This window comes from Pantherophis guttatus, chromosome 7 (assembly GCF_059756535.1).
Source record: "Pantherophis guttatus breed Tessera chromosome 7, ASM5975653v1, whole genome shotgun sequence".
Classification (NCBI taxonomy): domain Eukaryota; kingdom Metazoa; phylum Chordata; class Lepidosauria; order Squamata; family Colubridae; genus Pantherophis; species Pantherophis guttatus.
Genome location: NC_142069.1, coordinates 37825139 through 37839205, shown reverse-complemented (window position 1 = coordinate 37839205; position 14067 = coordinate 37825139). Strand labels below are relative to the sequence as shown.

General features: G+C 37.6%; 1 protein-coding gene across 1 annotated transcript in view; it reads left to right on the top strand.

Moving 5' to 3' along the window:
* Window positions 1-14067, top strand: part of PLXNC1 (plexin C1) — a 79000-nt gene that overhangs the window by 35293 nt on the left and 29640 nt on the right. Inside the window, exons 13-14 of the mRNA XM_060694829.2 lie at window positions 3489-3695; window positions 3794-3982. Of these exons, the coding sequence (XP_060550812.2) occupies window positions 3489-3695; window positions 3794-3982 (396 nt within the window). The remainder of the gene's footprint in view (window positions 1-3488; window positions 3696-3793; window positions 3983-14067) is intronic.

The window sequence follows — 14067 nt, the reverse complement described above, 5'->3', positions numbered from 1 at the left end:
CCATGCCTACCAGATACCTTTTGAACAGGATCCAATAATCTAGAACTATTCCCAAATTGTACACTAGTTGTAATTTGGGCAGTGCAACATTCTGGTGGGAGAAAAGTTCCCTGAGGATGTGCTCCAGCATAAGTCTGAAAGCTCGGAAGATTAAACCTCTGGTCCTAGTGACCAACCCAGATTGGATCCTGCAGTATTATCCTGTATTATATTTGCCTTCATTTGTGAGTGCAACCCCATTCATAACCAATGCGGAAAATTACCAGCTTGGGAATCCTAAAGCCCACAATTAGCCAGTCACTCCTGCTAGAATTGAACCTAAACCTATTTCTTCCCCATCCAAGCTTCTACAGCCTTCACACACTGAGAAAGAAATTTGAGAGCATCCTTCATTAGTTGATGTTGAGAGGTGCAGCTGAGTATCATCAACATATTGATAAAAACATTCAGCTATACCTCAACCCCTGGCTGACCAAGCATAATGTTGATACCTGATCTTGTGCCATTGGATAACTACAGATCAGTGGCTCCATAAAAATGTAAAATAGGAGTGGAGAGAAGCTGTGGGGTCCTGCAAAACAGAGCTTTTCAGCACCAACTGGAACCAATTCTGGAGAAAGGAAACTCATGCCCTGAGCCAGTCCAGAATGATGCTATGAACAATGTTATCTGAAGCTGGTGAGAAATCAAGGAAACATCTAGACTTCTTTACTCTGACATTAATGCTGTATTTAAAGCCATCAGCTGTATGATAAAATTTGGAAAGAGCTGTTTCAGAGTGCTGCCATGCTTCTGGGAACCCATACTTGCATGTAAATAGGTAAAGAGTAAAATGCATTTACCTAACATGTCTAAATGAAAATTTTACTTAAGATGAGTGTATAAGCTCTAACAAGAACAATACTAATATTCAAACCAATTTATTAAGAATTATGAATAAGAATAAAAATACAAGTTACAAAAAATATAAACAGTAAAATAGAAAAAGAAAAATAGAAAACAAACAGAAGTAACTTTTCCCTTCGTCTCAGCAAGTAAAAACAATGTTAATAGCTTATCACCATTTCTAAAAACAACAGTTACCCCTACCGAAGTTAAGCATATAATTCAATCCTTAAAGGCCGGGAAGGCCCCTGGAGAGGACTTGTTGCCTCCTGAACTCTTTAGGTCCAACATTGACTTCTGGGTACCGGTGCTGGTAGCACTGTTTACTTATATCGATAAAGTAGGGATAATCGCTGAAGGGTGGAGGTTAGCTATAGTTTTTCCAATTTTTAAGAAAGGTGACAGAGCTGCCCCATCCAACTACCGACCCATCAGTCTTCTTAATATAATTTCAAAAATGTATACGAAACATCTCCTAAATAAAATAGAGGACTGGTGCTTGGATAAGAAAATTCTGGCAAATGAGCAGGCAGGTTTTAGATCAGGTAGGTCTACCATAGACAATTGTTTTGTCCTTTCCCACTTAATTAATAAATACAAGACCCAGGGGAAAAAGCTGTATACCGCCTTTATTGACCTTACTGCTGCTTTTGATTCTATAGATAGGAACCACTTGTGAAGGAAACTACAAGTTATGGGGATGGACCCCAGACTTATTTTGTTGATCAGGATTCTCTATACTAATACGGCAATTAGAGTCAGATATGCAGCAAATGGGGCCTCAACAAACAGCATACTGACAACTAGAGGAGTGAGGCAGGGCTGCCTGCTGAGCCCTACTCTTTTTAACCTTTATATAAATGATATCCCAGCGCAGCTGGATGATCTTCTGACGCACAGCCCCCAAATAGGCTCTAGATTTATTAACGTATTAATGTATGCCGATGACTTAGTGTTGTTTTCTAGAACCCAAATAGGAATGAGGAGACTTCTTGACAAGCTCATACGTTACTGTATTGCAAACCACTTGACTATAAATGTAGCTAAATCAAAAGTTTTAGTCTTTGGCAATAAGAATAAAAAGCACAATTGGCAGATTAATGACACAAAAATTGAGCAAGTTACCCAATATACTTATCTTGGAATTGTTTTTTCCAGTGCAGGAGGTTGGACTCCGCACCATCAATACCTTTCTCAAAAGGTCAGAGCAGGAGCAAGCCTTGTATTCAAATTAAGTAAACGAATCCAACCAACCTCCATTTTACCTCTTCGTAAAGTCTTTCAGGCTAAACTTGTTCCGATCATGCTCTATGGTGCTGAAATTTGGGGTCTTACAGAGGCCCCCATATTAGAGAAAACTCAAAATAATTTGTTAAGGAGGATGCTTGGGATAAACAATTCCACTTCAGCTGCAGCCGTCAGAGCTGAATTGGGACATTTCTCACTGTACACCTATACAATCACTAGGGCGGTAGCCTACTGGCTAAAAATGACCCAGATGGATGTCTAGAGGAACAGCAGATTTCAAATCCTCAAAGATATTCCTGGCTAACCCGGCTGTCAGAAATATTGAACCGATATGGCGTAGGGTTCCCGTTGTGTGACACACTGAACCAAGTTAAACAACGGATTAAAGATATACATGGGCAAATGGACATGGCAACCCTTTCAACTAATCATTCCCTTAAACTGCTGACAGCAGTTAAAACAACTTTCACTCTGGAAAAGTATTTACATTTAGAAATGCCATCAGTGGACAGACAGTTATTTGTTAAGTTTAGATTCGAACTTCTAGATACCAATGTTAGATTCGGCCGTTATCGGAAAATCCCGTATGACAAAAGAATATGCATATGTGGGGTAAACGTCGTGGAGGACACGGCGCATATAATATTCGAATGTAGTCTCTATCAAGAAGTAAGAAAACAATATCTGTCCCCAATTATAAATAAATTTTCCCACTGGAATATAAGCCAAAAATTAGCATTTCTGTTGAGGGCTGACTCTCCTCCCCTGGTAAGAGCGATCACTCGATACCTTAAAAGAATGACGAGCCAGTTATATCAAAAAAATTTTTATCGATTGTAAGGAAGATGAGCTCAGTTAGAGAGGAGCTATCCTATTTGGGTTATCTAGTCTTGGCAACTTAGCTATTGAAATTTGATATTGTAAAATTTTAATGTCATCTATCATATATTTTTAGATTGCTATTTTTGTAACTGTTTTATCTTTTTCCCTTTTTCTTTTCTGTTTTGTTTGAAAAGGCCTTCGGGCTATTCAATAAACTATACTATACTAAAAACAACATCATCTGATTAATGGTTTTGTATTAAATATCAAATTTGGATGTATGTGTATTTGTGTATGTGTGTGTGTGTATAATTTAAAACTCTTATGACTCAGTCTAAAACACCATGCTGATTGTGTTTTAAAATGTATGTAAATAAACTTATGAATATATAGTATATAAGCAATATCAAATCTCACTGAATTAAGTGAAGTTTAAACATTTGAACTGTGCATAGATCTGCAGCATTTAACAATATTGTGTGTATGTGTATTGCTATAATTTATAATTTTCTCAATACTGCTTTTTTTTTTAGCAATTTACTTGCAATAAAAATAGTTTTGAATGCAGTTTTACAACCCCAGCTATTAAGATGGAGAAAGGATCTAAGATTATTAACATTATTCTTAAAGTTGAAAATATTAATATATCTTGCGGTGACTTTCAATATTATCCTGATCCTAAATTTATTCATTATGAACTAATAACTGATTTGGAACCTGACCTGGAATTGAAAATACATGTAAGTTGTGAACTTTTGTCTTAAAACTTCCCTTTTAAACAATTTTCATTGTTTAAATTTTACTGCATGATTCATTCTATTTTTTTTCATTTCTCTAGAAAAAGAAAGACAATTTAAGTCTTTCTAGACATGAACTTGAAGTTTTCATATCTGATAAGAATCTGATCAACATAACATTCAGTGTCCAAAATATTTCAAAAACAGCTACTCGTAGCATAATACATTGTAGAGCTAAACAGGAAAAAAACCTTACCAGGAAGATTAATAAATCAAGCATGAAAGTTTATGTGAGTAAATATTGATTATATATATATATATATTAATTTGTTAAGTTTGTATTATTAAATTTTGGTCTTACAAATATTTCTCTGAATTTGTAAATCATATCATATTGATACTTCAAAATTAGATTTTTTATGTCTTCTTTCTGGAAACAGTCCTTGGCATTATGTACATATAGATAGAATTACACAGCTTTCAATGTGAGTAATCTAAGCATTTGAATCTAAGCATTCTAGAATCTAAGCATTCATCTAATCTAAAACTCTAACCTGTGCATAGTCAAATCCAAAGCAGAAAAGTACTTTGGATCTGATGTGGATGCATGTATTGTATTTGTCAGCCGCACCTTAGAGAATCTGGAACTCTTCCTGGCTCATCTGAAATATACATGTTGGCTAGTATGGTCCATGGAAAATACACATTTAGGATTTTGGATTTTCAGGGGCTATGCAGCACTGTGGAAGGTCAGGAAAAAGTGTGACCTGTTTTAAGTTCTGTTAACAAATACAGCAAGTGTGCCTACACTGATTCCAGGGCATTTTTCATGTTTTGGATCAAATGCTGCACATCTCTAAAATGAAGTTATACCTTCTGCTTTTCTCTCAGAGTTGCAGTGTCAATGCAATTTCTCAAACTGGGAAGTGTCTCTAGCATTTTTTTTTTAATTCAAGATTTTTGTCAGTTGAGAATAATATTTCAGATGCTGCATGAATGCACATAGCAATAAATTAATCTTATGGGAGCAGGATTCCATGAGCAAGCTCTGTTTTACTTAGAACATGTCTACATATTCCATACCAATGGAAATAAATTTCAGATCCTTTGTAACTTCAGTGTTGGAAAATGTTGATTTATTTCTGCCTCAGTTATTTATCTTATTTTGATTTTTATACCATCCTTCTTGTTGCAATATTTTCAGGATCAGACTCAATAAGATTAGCAAGAGTTAAAGGTTTAACTATATATTCTTTTATTTACAATAGGCATTCTATATTCACTGAATATTCACAGATAGAAACAAGGGAAAGGATGTAGGTAGCTCCTTATATATACAATGGGTGGAGCTATATGTGGGAGTGGTGAATTATGAATACATTAAGAAGTGAAGAATAAGTTAACCCCTGATACCCTGTTTGTACACTATTTACACATTAGAGAATAAGGCATTTACATCTGACAAATCCCCCTCTAAATGCCGATTCGTTATACAGCACCAGTTACACTCAGATTCAGGACAATACAAAACATACAACTTAGAGGTTAAATATTTGTGCTGCTTAGAAGGTAAAGGCTTTGTCAATATATCAGCTAATTGTTCTGAAGTATCGCAATGCACTGCTTTAATAAATCCATCCTGAGATAATTGTCTCACCTGTTTAAATTTTATATCTATATGTCTGGACCTTTGTCCAATAGCATCAGATCTAGATATTTCAATGGCTGCTTTATTGTCTTCATGCATAACAAAAGGTAAAGCAGGTTTTTTCCAAACATCTGAAATTAAATCATTAAACCATACAAGGTTATTTGCGGCTTTGGATAAACAAACATATTCCGCTTCAGTCGTTGAAGTGGCCACTAGTTCTTGTTTACCAGTGTACCAGTAAACTGGACAGTCATTTAAGAGAAATACATAACCAGATGTGCTTTTTCTGCATGAGATGTCTCCAGCCCAGTCTGCATCTGCATAACACGTAAGCTTTGGTTCTTTATTATCATTAGGTTCTAACATTAAACAAAAGTCTAGTGTACTTTTTAGATATCTTAAAATTCTTTTAACAGCTTCCCAGTGATACATTGTTGGTTTGCTGACATGCCTGGATAATAAATTGAGTGGTAAAGCGATATCTGGTCTAGTCCAATTAGATATATAAAGGAGTGAACCTATGATTGATCTATAAAATGTGTTGTCCTTGAATTCGGGAGAAGATTCATCAGTATTTCTTAGAAAGTCAGTTTGCATAGGAGTATCACAAGGTTTGGCATTGTTTAAATTGCATTTATTTAAAAGTTCTATGATCTTATCTCTCTGGGTAAGTTTGAATCCCCTTTTTGTCTTATTAATTTGGACACCAAGGTATTTGTTTACCTTGCCTAAAGATTTCAACGAGAAATGCTCATTTAATTTAGTTACAAAAGTTTCTCTTCTCTCTTTATGTTTTCCTATGTATAAAATGTCATCCACATAAAACAATACAAATTCAATGTAATCATCACCCCTCTTGACAAAGAAACAATTATCAGCAGTGGTAGCGTTGAAGTCCATGGTCTTAAGTACTTTTACTAAACAATCATACCACCGTTTACCAGATTGTTTTAGCCCGTATAAACTCTTGTTTAACAACCAAGTCTCATTTCTGTTTGTGTATTGACTGTGGGGTGCTCTTACGTATATTTCCTTATCTAGTTTTGCGTGTAGGTACGCAGTCTGTATGTCATATTGGAATACATCAAGATTGAGTGCTGATGCTACCACTAGAGCTGTTTTGACACTCTCTGTTCTTACAGTGGGGGAATACGTGTCAGTATAGTCCTCCGGATATTTCTGTGCATAACCCTGTGCAACTAATCTAGCTTTGTATAGAGTATTGCCTCCCTCTAAATTCTTAATTTTATATATCCACCTGGTACCAATAATTGTTTTATCTTTAGGTGCAATTGCAGGTGTAAATACATTTAATCCTTGTAAACTTTCCATCTCTTTCTTCATTGCTAATTCCCATTTTTCTTTTTCTTCGCGAGGAAGTTTTAGCACTTCCTCATATGTATTAGGTGTTGTTGGTTCACCATCCATGTGCATTACATAATCCTTGTATTTATTTGGCATTTGATTTCTGGTGCTTCTAATGATTTTTTCGGGTTTACTATTGTTATCATGCAAATATCTTGCTTCCTTTTTTGTTAGTGTGTCTGTCTTTATTTTGTGTTGGCTATTTGTCCAAGTCTTGGTTTTGTTTTTATATTTGTTGATATTTTGCTTTTCTATAGTCCCTTTCTCGTGAGATTTTGTATCTTTATATTTATTTGGGAATATTTCATTAAGATGTAATTTAGACCAGTTGGCTTGTTCATGGAACACAGCTGTTCTGGAGACTATAAATTTGTTATTACTATCAATGAATCTGTACCCTTTAGTGCCAGTCTCATATCCCATAAATCTGAGTCTTCTGGACACGTTCTCTCCCTTTCTTCTTAATTGTTTAGGTATGTGTACGTCTGCTGTGACTCCAAATATATGCATGTGTGCTAATTTTGGTTTTCTATTATACATCACTTCATATGGTGTCTTATCTACAATGCTGGACCATGTTCTATTTTGTGTGTAATTTGAATAATGTAAGGCTTCTGACCAGAATTGTTTGCTTAAGCCAGCATCTTCCAATGTGCATCTAATCATGGTTTGTAATGTGGAATTTTTCCTCTCTGCAATCCCGTTTTGGAACGCAGAAAATGGACTAGATGTGTAATGTAACATTCCTTTGTCTTTTAACCATTGGGAGAATTCTTTAGACATGAATTCGCATCCTCTATCTGTCATAATTTGTTTTATTTTGATGTTGTGTTGTGTTTCTATGCGTTTGTAAAATTCTTTAAATTTTTGAAATGTTTCATCTTTGTGTTTTAATGTATAAACAAATCCATAGCGGCTATAATCGTCCACTATTGTCAGGAAGTAACGTTTTCTATAAGTGATTGATGGAGTTAATGGACCAACTAAGTCCATGTGTACTAAATCAAAAATTTTGTTAGTTGATCTAGTAGATTTTCTTGGCCTGGGACTAGTTTTTAGTTTTGTAGATTTACATACTGAGCATTCCAGATAATTTTCACAATTTTTTATTTTAACACCTTCTGCGTGTTCAGTCATTTTTTGTACTACAGGAAAACTGGCATGTCCTAACTTCCTATGTAAGATGTGAGCACACTCATCATGAATTGGTTTACCTATTTTTGGCTTTTTATCATTGTGTGCATCTGTGTGATCATGAGATATTTTACATTCATCATTGTCACTGTTGCTAACATTCTCATCATCTATTTCAATACAATCTTCCATATTTGAATCAATGTTATGTAACCATTTTTCTTTTGTTATCAGATAAGGTAGGCCTCCTTTAATCATCACAGTGCCTATATTTATTTTATTCTTTTCCAAAGTTGCCTTTCCTTTTGAAAAGACAATGTTAATGTCAGAATCTCTGCTTAGTTTTATGGCACTTAATATGTTATGAGGTATTTCAGGTATTAGTAATATCCCCTCTATTTTTCCTAGACCAGGCAAGGTTACATTTCCTCTACCTAATACTTGAACTTTTTCTTGGTTAGCTACCTTAATTACAAATTTATCTTCTGCAAATGAAGACAATATATTTTTGTTATTAGTGGTGTGATTAGTTGCTCCAGAATCAATAAGCCAATTATTGTTCTCACTTTGCTGTGTGTTAGTGTTGTCTTGTTTATTTAACCCATTCAGTGAACCAGATTTTCTATCCTTTGAATTGTCTCTACCCCCTCTGTTCTCTCTGTGATTTGGTGGGCTCCTATATCTATGCCTTTCTATGGAAGGCTGTCTATAATCGTATTTGTTTCTGTATTCTGATCTATATCTTTCTTTTAAAAATTTTGGGCAATCTCTTCTATTGTGTTCCCTGGATCCACAATTATGACATTTAAATGTTCCACTATATTTTTCTTGGAAAGCTACTTTCCTATATGGTTTGTGTTCTGTGTGATTGTTAGAACGATTCCTTCTTGAATTATCTTCTGTTATCAATTTGTTGGACAGACTTTCTAAGGATAAATATCCTAGATTGATTGTGTCTAAATGTGACATAAAATTGTCCCATGATGGATCAAGTGAGTTGATAATAACACTTTTCATTGTTTGGTCTGAAATCACCTCCCCCCTCAAATGCAGTTCAGCTCTTATTTTGTTCAAAGATATTAAATGCTCACTTATGGAAACCCCTGGTTTTACCCTAGACGAAAAGAAATCTTTAGATATTCTTGTGGTGGTAGCTACACTGTCACTGTGAAACAAATTAAAAATGCATTGAATAATTTCTGAAACAGTCAAATTTGGCTTAATGCTGTGATACATTGCAGGAGACACACTAGATATTATTAAGAAAAAAGCTCTATGGTGTAAACAATCTATTTTTAGAGTCCAAGGTCTTTTTGGGGGACTAGTGATAAAAAACAGTAAGTTTTCCTTCATAAAGACAACCTGGAGCTGTTGATACCATTCTTGTAAATTAATGCCATCAACCCTTAGTTTTGGGAAGTCACTGGGTAAATTTCCGACATTATTGGGTCCATTACTTACAACCTGAGGTAGTCCGTGGTCTCGTAAATGCAGAAAATTGCAAAACGGCGTGGGGATGCTCGCTACGAGTCTGCATGGTCTTCTCTCCAGTTCATGTCTTCCCGGACCGTCTGCGTAGTTTCGCGCATGCGCGTTGCCCATTTCTTCTTCGGCGTCGTCGTGGAAGGTTCTCCTCATTGCGGCTTGCTCGCTCTGCTCCTCTTCAGACGAGTCGGTCTCTGGTTCGACTTTGGGAGTCCTGACGACTGTGGCTGCTCTTCCTCTTCTATTGAGGGCGTTGGTGCTTGCTTCGGTCTGCGGCGTAGGGCGGTATCGGCAGGGCTCTCTGGGTTCGGGCGTCAGCGCTCTCGTAGTCAGGATGGGAGCGGGCAGGTCTTGAGGCATTGGCTTGCTCGCTCGTTTCTTCGACATCTTTTTAGTAATTTTTAGTTTTGGCCCAAATGCAGCAAAGAGCGTTTTCATTGCTGATTTTATTTGGTGTTTTGTTGAATCGTCCTCACTTTCTGGTTCTGATTCTTCTGAGGTGTTTGAATCTTCCTTTTCGTTTTCGTTGTCTGATAACGTTTTTCGCGCCAGAAATTTTGAATTGAGCTTGCTGATTGGCTCTGCTTCGCTCATCTTGGAGGCCTGTTGAAACCAAGATGGCTGCCGTTCAAATTTTCGCGCGGGATCACCGTTTTTCTTCTTTGTAATGATTTTCTCCGCAATCATTTCACTCACTATTTTTGGGTCTTTAGGCTTTTCATTAGTGATGTTTTTCTCACTCGCTGCTCCGCTGTTCTTCAGCATATCTTGGAGGTTCGCGATGAGGCTTTCATCATTCTTCTGGCTTTTTAATAGTTTTAATATCTCTGACCTGAGTTCGTTATTCTCTATTTCGATTTCCTCCTGGTCATCAATTATTTCTTCGTCTTCAGTGGTGTATTCTTCGGACTCTCTCGAAATTGCGTTTGTGGATTCGTTGATTATTTCTTGTTCCGTTTCCATTTCTTTGCTGTAGGCCCTGGTGTTGGGCCTATCTTTCTTAGACATTTTTAAGTTTTTTATTGAGTCAATTAACCATCCTCTGCTACCAGCTTGTTGCAATATTTTCAGGATCAGACTCAATAAGATTAGCAAGAGTTAAAGGTTTAACTATATATTCTTTTATTTACAATAGGCATTCTATATTCACTGAATATTCACAGATAGAAGCAAGGGAAAGGATGTAGGTAGCTCCTTATATATACAATGGGTGGAGCTATATGTGGGAGTGGTGAATTATGAATACATTAAGAAGTGAAGAATAAGTTAACCCCTGATACCCTGTTTGTACACTATTTACACATTAGAGAATAAGGCATTTACATCTGACACTTCTCCAACAGGACTCAGGGCGGTGAACAGCTGAGATAAAACATAACATATAAAATTTAAAAAACAGTTTAAAAGACATTAAATAATTTCGGCCCTCAATTTAAAACAACCCAGTTAAAACCAATTCAAATTAAAAATGAAAGGATGGGATCAAGCCAGCCCGGCTAGATGAAATAAATGAGTTTTCAGGGCCCGACGAAAAGTCCGGAGGTCTGGTGTCGTGCGTATCTCTGGGGGTAGGTCGTTCCAGAGGGCAGGTGCCGCCACAGAGTAGGCTCTCCCCCTGGGGGTCACCAGCCGACATTGTTTGGACGACGGCCCCCTGAGGAGGCCCTCTCTGTGCGAGCGAACTGGCCGGTGGGAGGCTATTGGCGGCAGAAGGCGGTCTTGTAGATACCCCGGCCCTAAACCATGGAGCGCTTTAAAGGTGATCACCAACACCTTGAAGCGCACCTGGCAGACCACCGGAAGCCAGTGCAGCTCGCGCAGGAGAGGTGTCACATGGGAGCGCACCATTGCTCCCATAATCCCCCGCGCGGCCGCATTCTGGACCAACTGGAGCCTCCGGGTGCACCCCAAGGGGAGCCCCATGTAGAGAGCATTGCAGTAGTCCAGGCGGGAAGTGACGAGTGCCTGAGTGTCCGTGCGCAGGGAGTCCCGATCCAGAAAGGGACGTAACTGGCATATCAGGCAGACCTGATAAAAAGCCTCCCTGGCCACAGCTGTCATATGCTCTTAAGATAGCCATGCATCCAGGAGGACGCCCAAGTTGCAAGCACTCTCCGTGGGGGCCAGTGATTCGCCCCCAATGTCAGGGTGGCAATTAATCCCATTCTGCTTTTGGGTAATTGCACCTTGATTAGAGAATGGATCGTGACCTTTCCTTGAAGTATACTTTAAGAAAATAAACCCGAAGATATATTTTCTAAGAAAAACTAATTTATTTGTTATAAAGAAAATAAAACATCTTACTAGCTAATTAATTACATCTTGGCAAAGCTTTCCCGGCCACCTCTCCTGGCCGGAGAACAAAGAAAGTTTTAAAGAAGAAGAAAAGAATGTAGACATGCGCAGTAGTTACTGATAAGAACTTGGCAAGCTACGGTAAGGCTGAAAGTTCAAAAATAAGAGCTCATCTGGTAAATCAAAAATGCAGTAATAACCCCTTCTTTTGCCAGTTGAGCGAATATCAGGTACATCATCAAATAAGGCACATCTTCTTACGCAGATACTCGTGTTGAGCTGCTGGAAGCATTTGTTGAGCATGTCTGCAATCTGACCATGTGTAGATACATACTACAATTTAACAAAACCTTTTTTCACTAATTGTTTTATGTTTTGATAACGGATGTCAATGTGTCTGGACCTAGAACCTGTGAAATGTGATTCAGAAATATAAACTACCGATTCATTGTCTTCCATCACAGTGATCGGTCGGATTGGACATGTCCAGATATCTGTGACCAAAGCATCAAACCATGTTAGAGAATTACATGCATCTGAAACGCAAGCATATTCAGCTTCAGTAGATGAACAAGAAACAAAATTCTGCTTACGCACTTGCTAGTAAACAGGACATCCATTTAAGAACATCATATAACCTGAAGTACCTTTATGTAATTTCTTAACACATGATCAATGAAACTGTTTTGCCTTACCTACGTATCGAGACAAGAGATTAACACTAAGTGCAATGTCAGGTCTGGTCCAACTACTAATATACAACAGTGACCCAATAACTGAATGATAAAGTGTTTGATCCTCGAACTCAGGACTTGCTTTATGTGTCAAGTTATGAAAATCTGTTTGCATGGGTGTCTTTGTTGTGTTAGCATCTTTCATGTTGCAATGATGCAAAATTTGTTCAATTTTATCCTCTTGTGAAAGACTAAACCCCTTCTGTGTTTTGTCAATCTGAACACCTAAATAAGTGCTAATATGACCTAATGATTTCAATGTGAAGTATCTCTGCAAAGCTTTGGCAAAAATTTCACTCATTTGCTTATTTGGACCAATATAAACAATATCATCAACATAAACAAGAACTATCTCATATGTATTGTTAGATCTTTTTGTGAACACGCACTCATCAGTTTCGGACTTAGTAAAGCCCATTGAATTTAGTTTGTCAGTAAGACATAAGTACCACATTAAACCAGACTGTTTCAGACCATAAAGACTTTTGTTTAGAAACCAGGTATCTCCTTGCTGTCGGAACCCTGGAGGACCTCTCACGTAGATCTCTTCATCTAGGTCAGCATGTAGATAAGCCATGTCAACATCAAACTGGAAAACTTCTAAACCAAGAATAGTTGCAGTTACTAGAGCAATTTTTACACTTTCAGTTCAGACTGTCGGTGAGTAGGTATTTGTGTAGTCCTCAGGATAACGTTGAGCGAAACCCTGAGCTACAAGTCTGGCCTTGTACAATGACTCACTATTTGGCTTCTTTTTGATTCTGTAGACCCATCGAGTGCCAATGACTTTTTTATTTGCTGGAGGTTTTGCAGGCGTAAACACTTTAAGTTTCTTTAGACTGTCCATTTCAACCTGCATTGCCTCATACCATTTCTCTTGCTCTGAATCAGGAAGATGTTTGATTTGTGTGAATGTATCAGGTGGAAGTGTAACATTGCAAATCAAAGGCAAGGGTGTTTTTGTCAGTTGCCAAGAATATCGTTGTGGAGGGATTCCCTTTGTGACCCTCTTGGAACGCCTCGGAACAACAGTCCATTCTTCTTCTGCTTCGTCCTCGTCCTCACATTCATCGCTAGCGTCAGCATCCGCAGCTTGCAAAGACGGAACATCAGGTTGAGAAGAACTAGTGGAATCTTGATCATCAATCTGCACAGCATCAGCAGTATCATATCTAGGAAAATAAACTCCAGGATCATTGGAATGAAGTACAGTTGACAATGTAATTTGCATATTTGATAGCTTCACCCCAGTATGGCATACTAAGGTTGGCGTCTTCTAGGAGACAACACATCATGGTTTGCAGCACCCCTTGTGGTCTATCTGTGACTCCGTTGTGAGCTGGTGTGTAAGAAGCCGACGTCTGATGAAGAATTCCATTCTTACGCATCCAGTCCTGGAAACGCTGAGACATTAATTCAGCACCATGATCACTCTGGATTCTGGCGATGCGAACTTGGTGTTGGGCAGAAACAAGAGCAGCAAAATCTTTAAAGATCTGAAAAGTCTCAGATTTTTCTTTCATAGGATATACATATCCATATCTAGAATAATTATCAACAATTGTTAGGAAATATTTTCTACCACCAAGTGTTGGCGGAAAAGGACCAACTATGTCTGTGTGAACCAAATCAAAAATGCATGTTGACAGGCGTGTAGCGCGTTTGGGAATGGCTGCTGCTTTGGATTTGGCCTTTTTGCATACAGCACAAT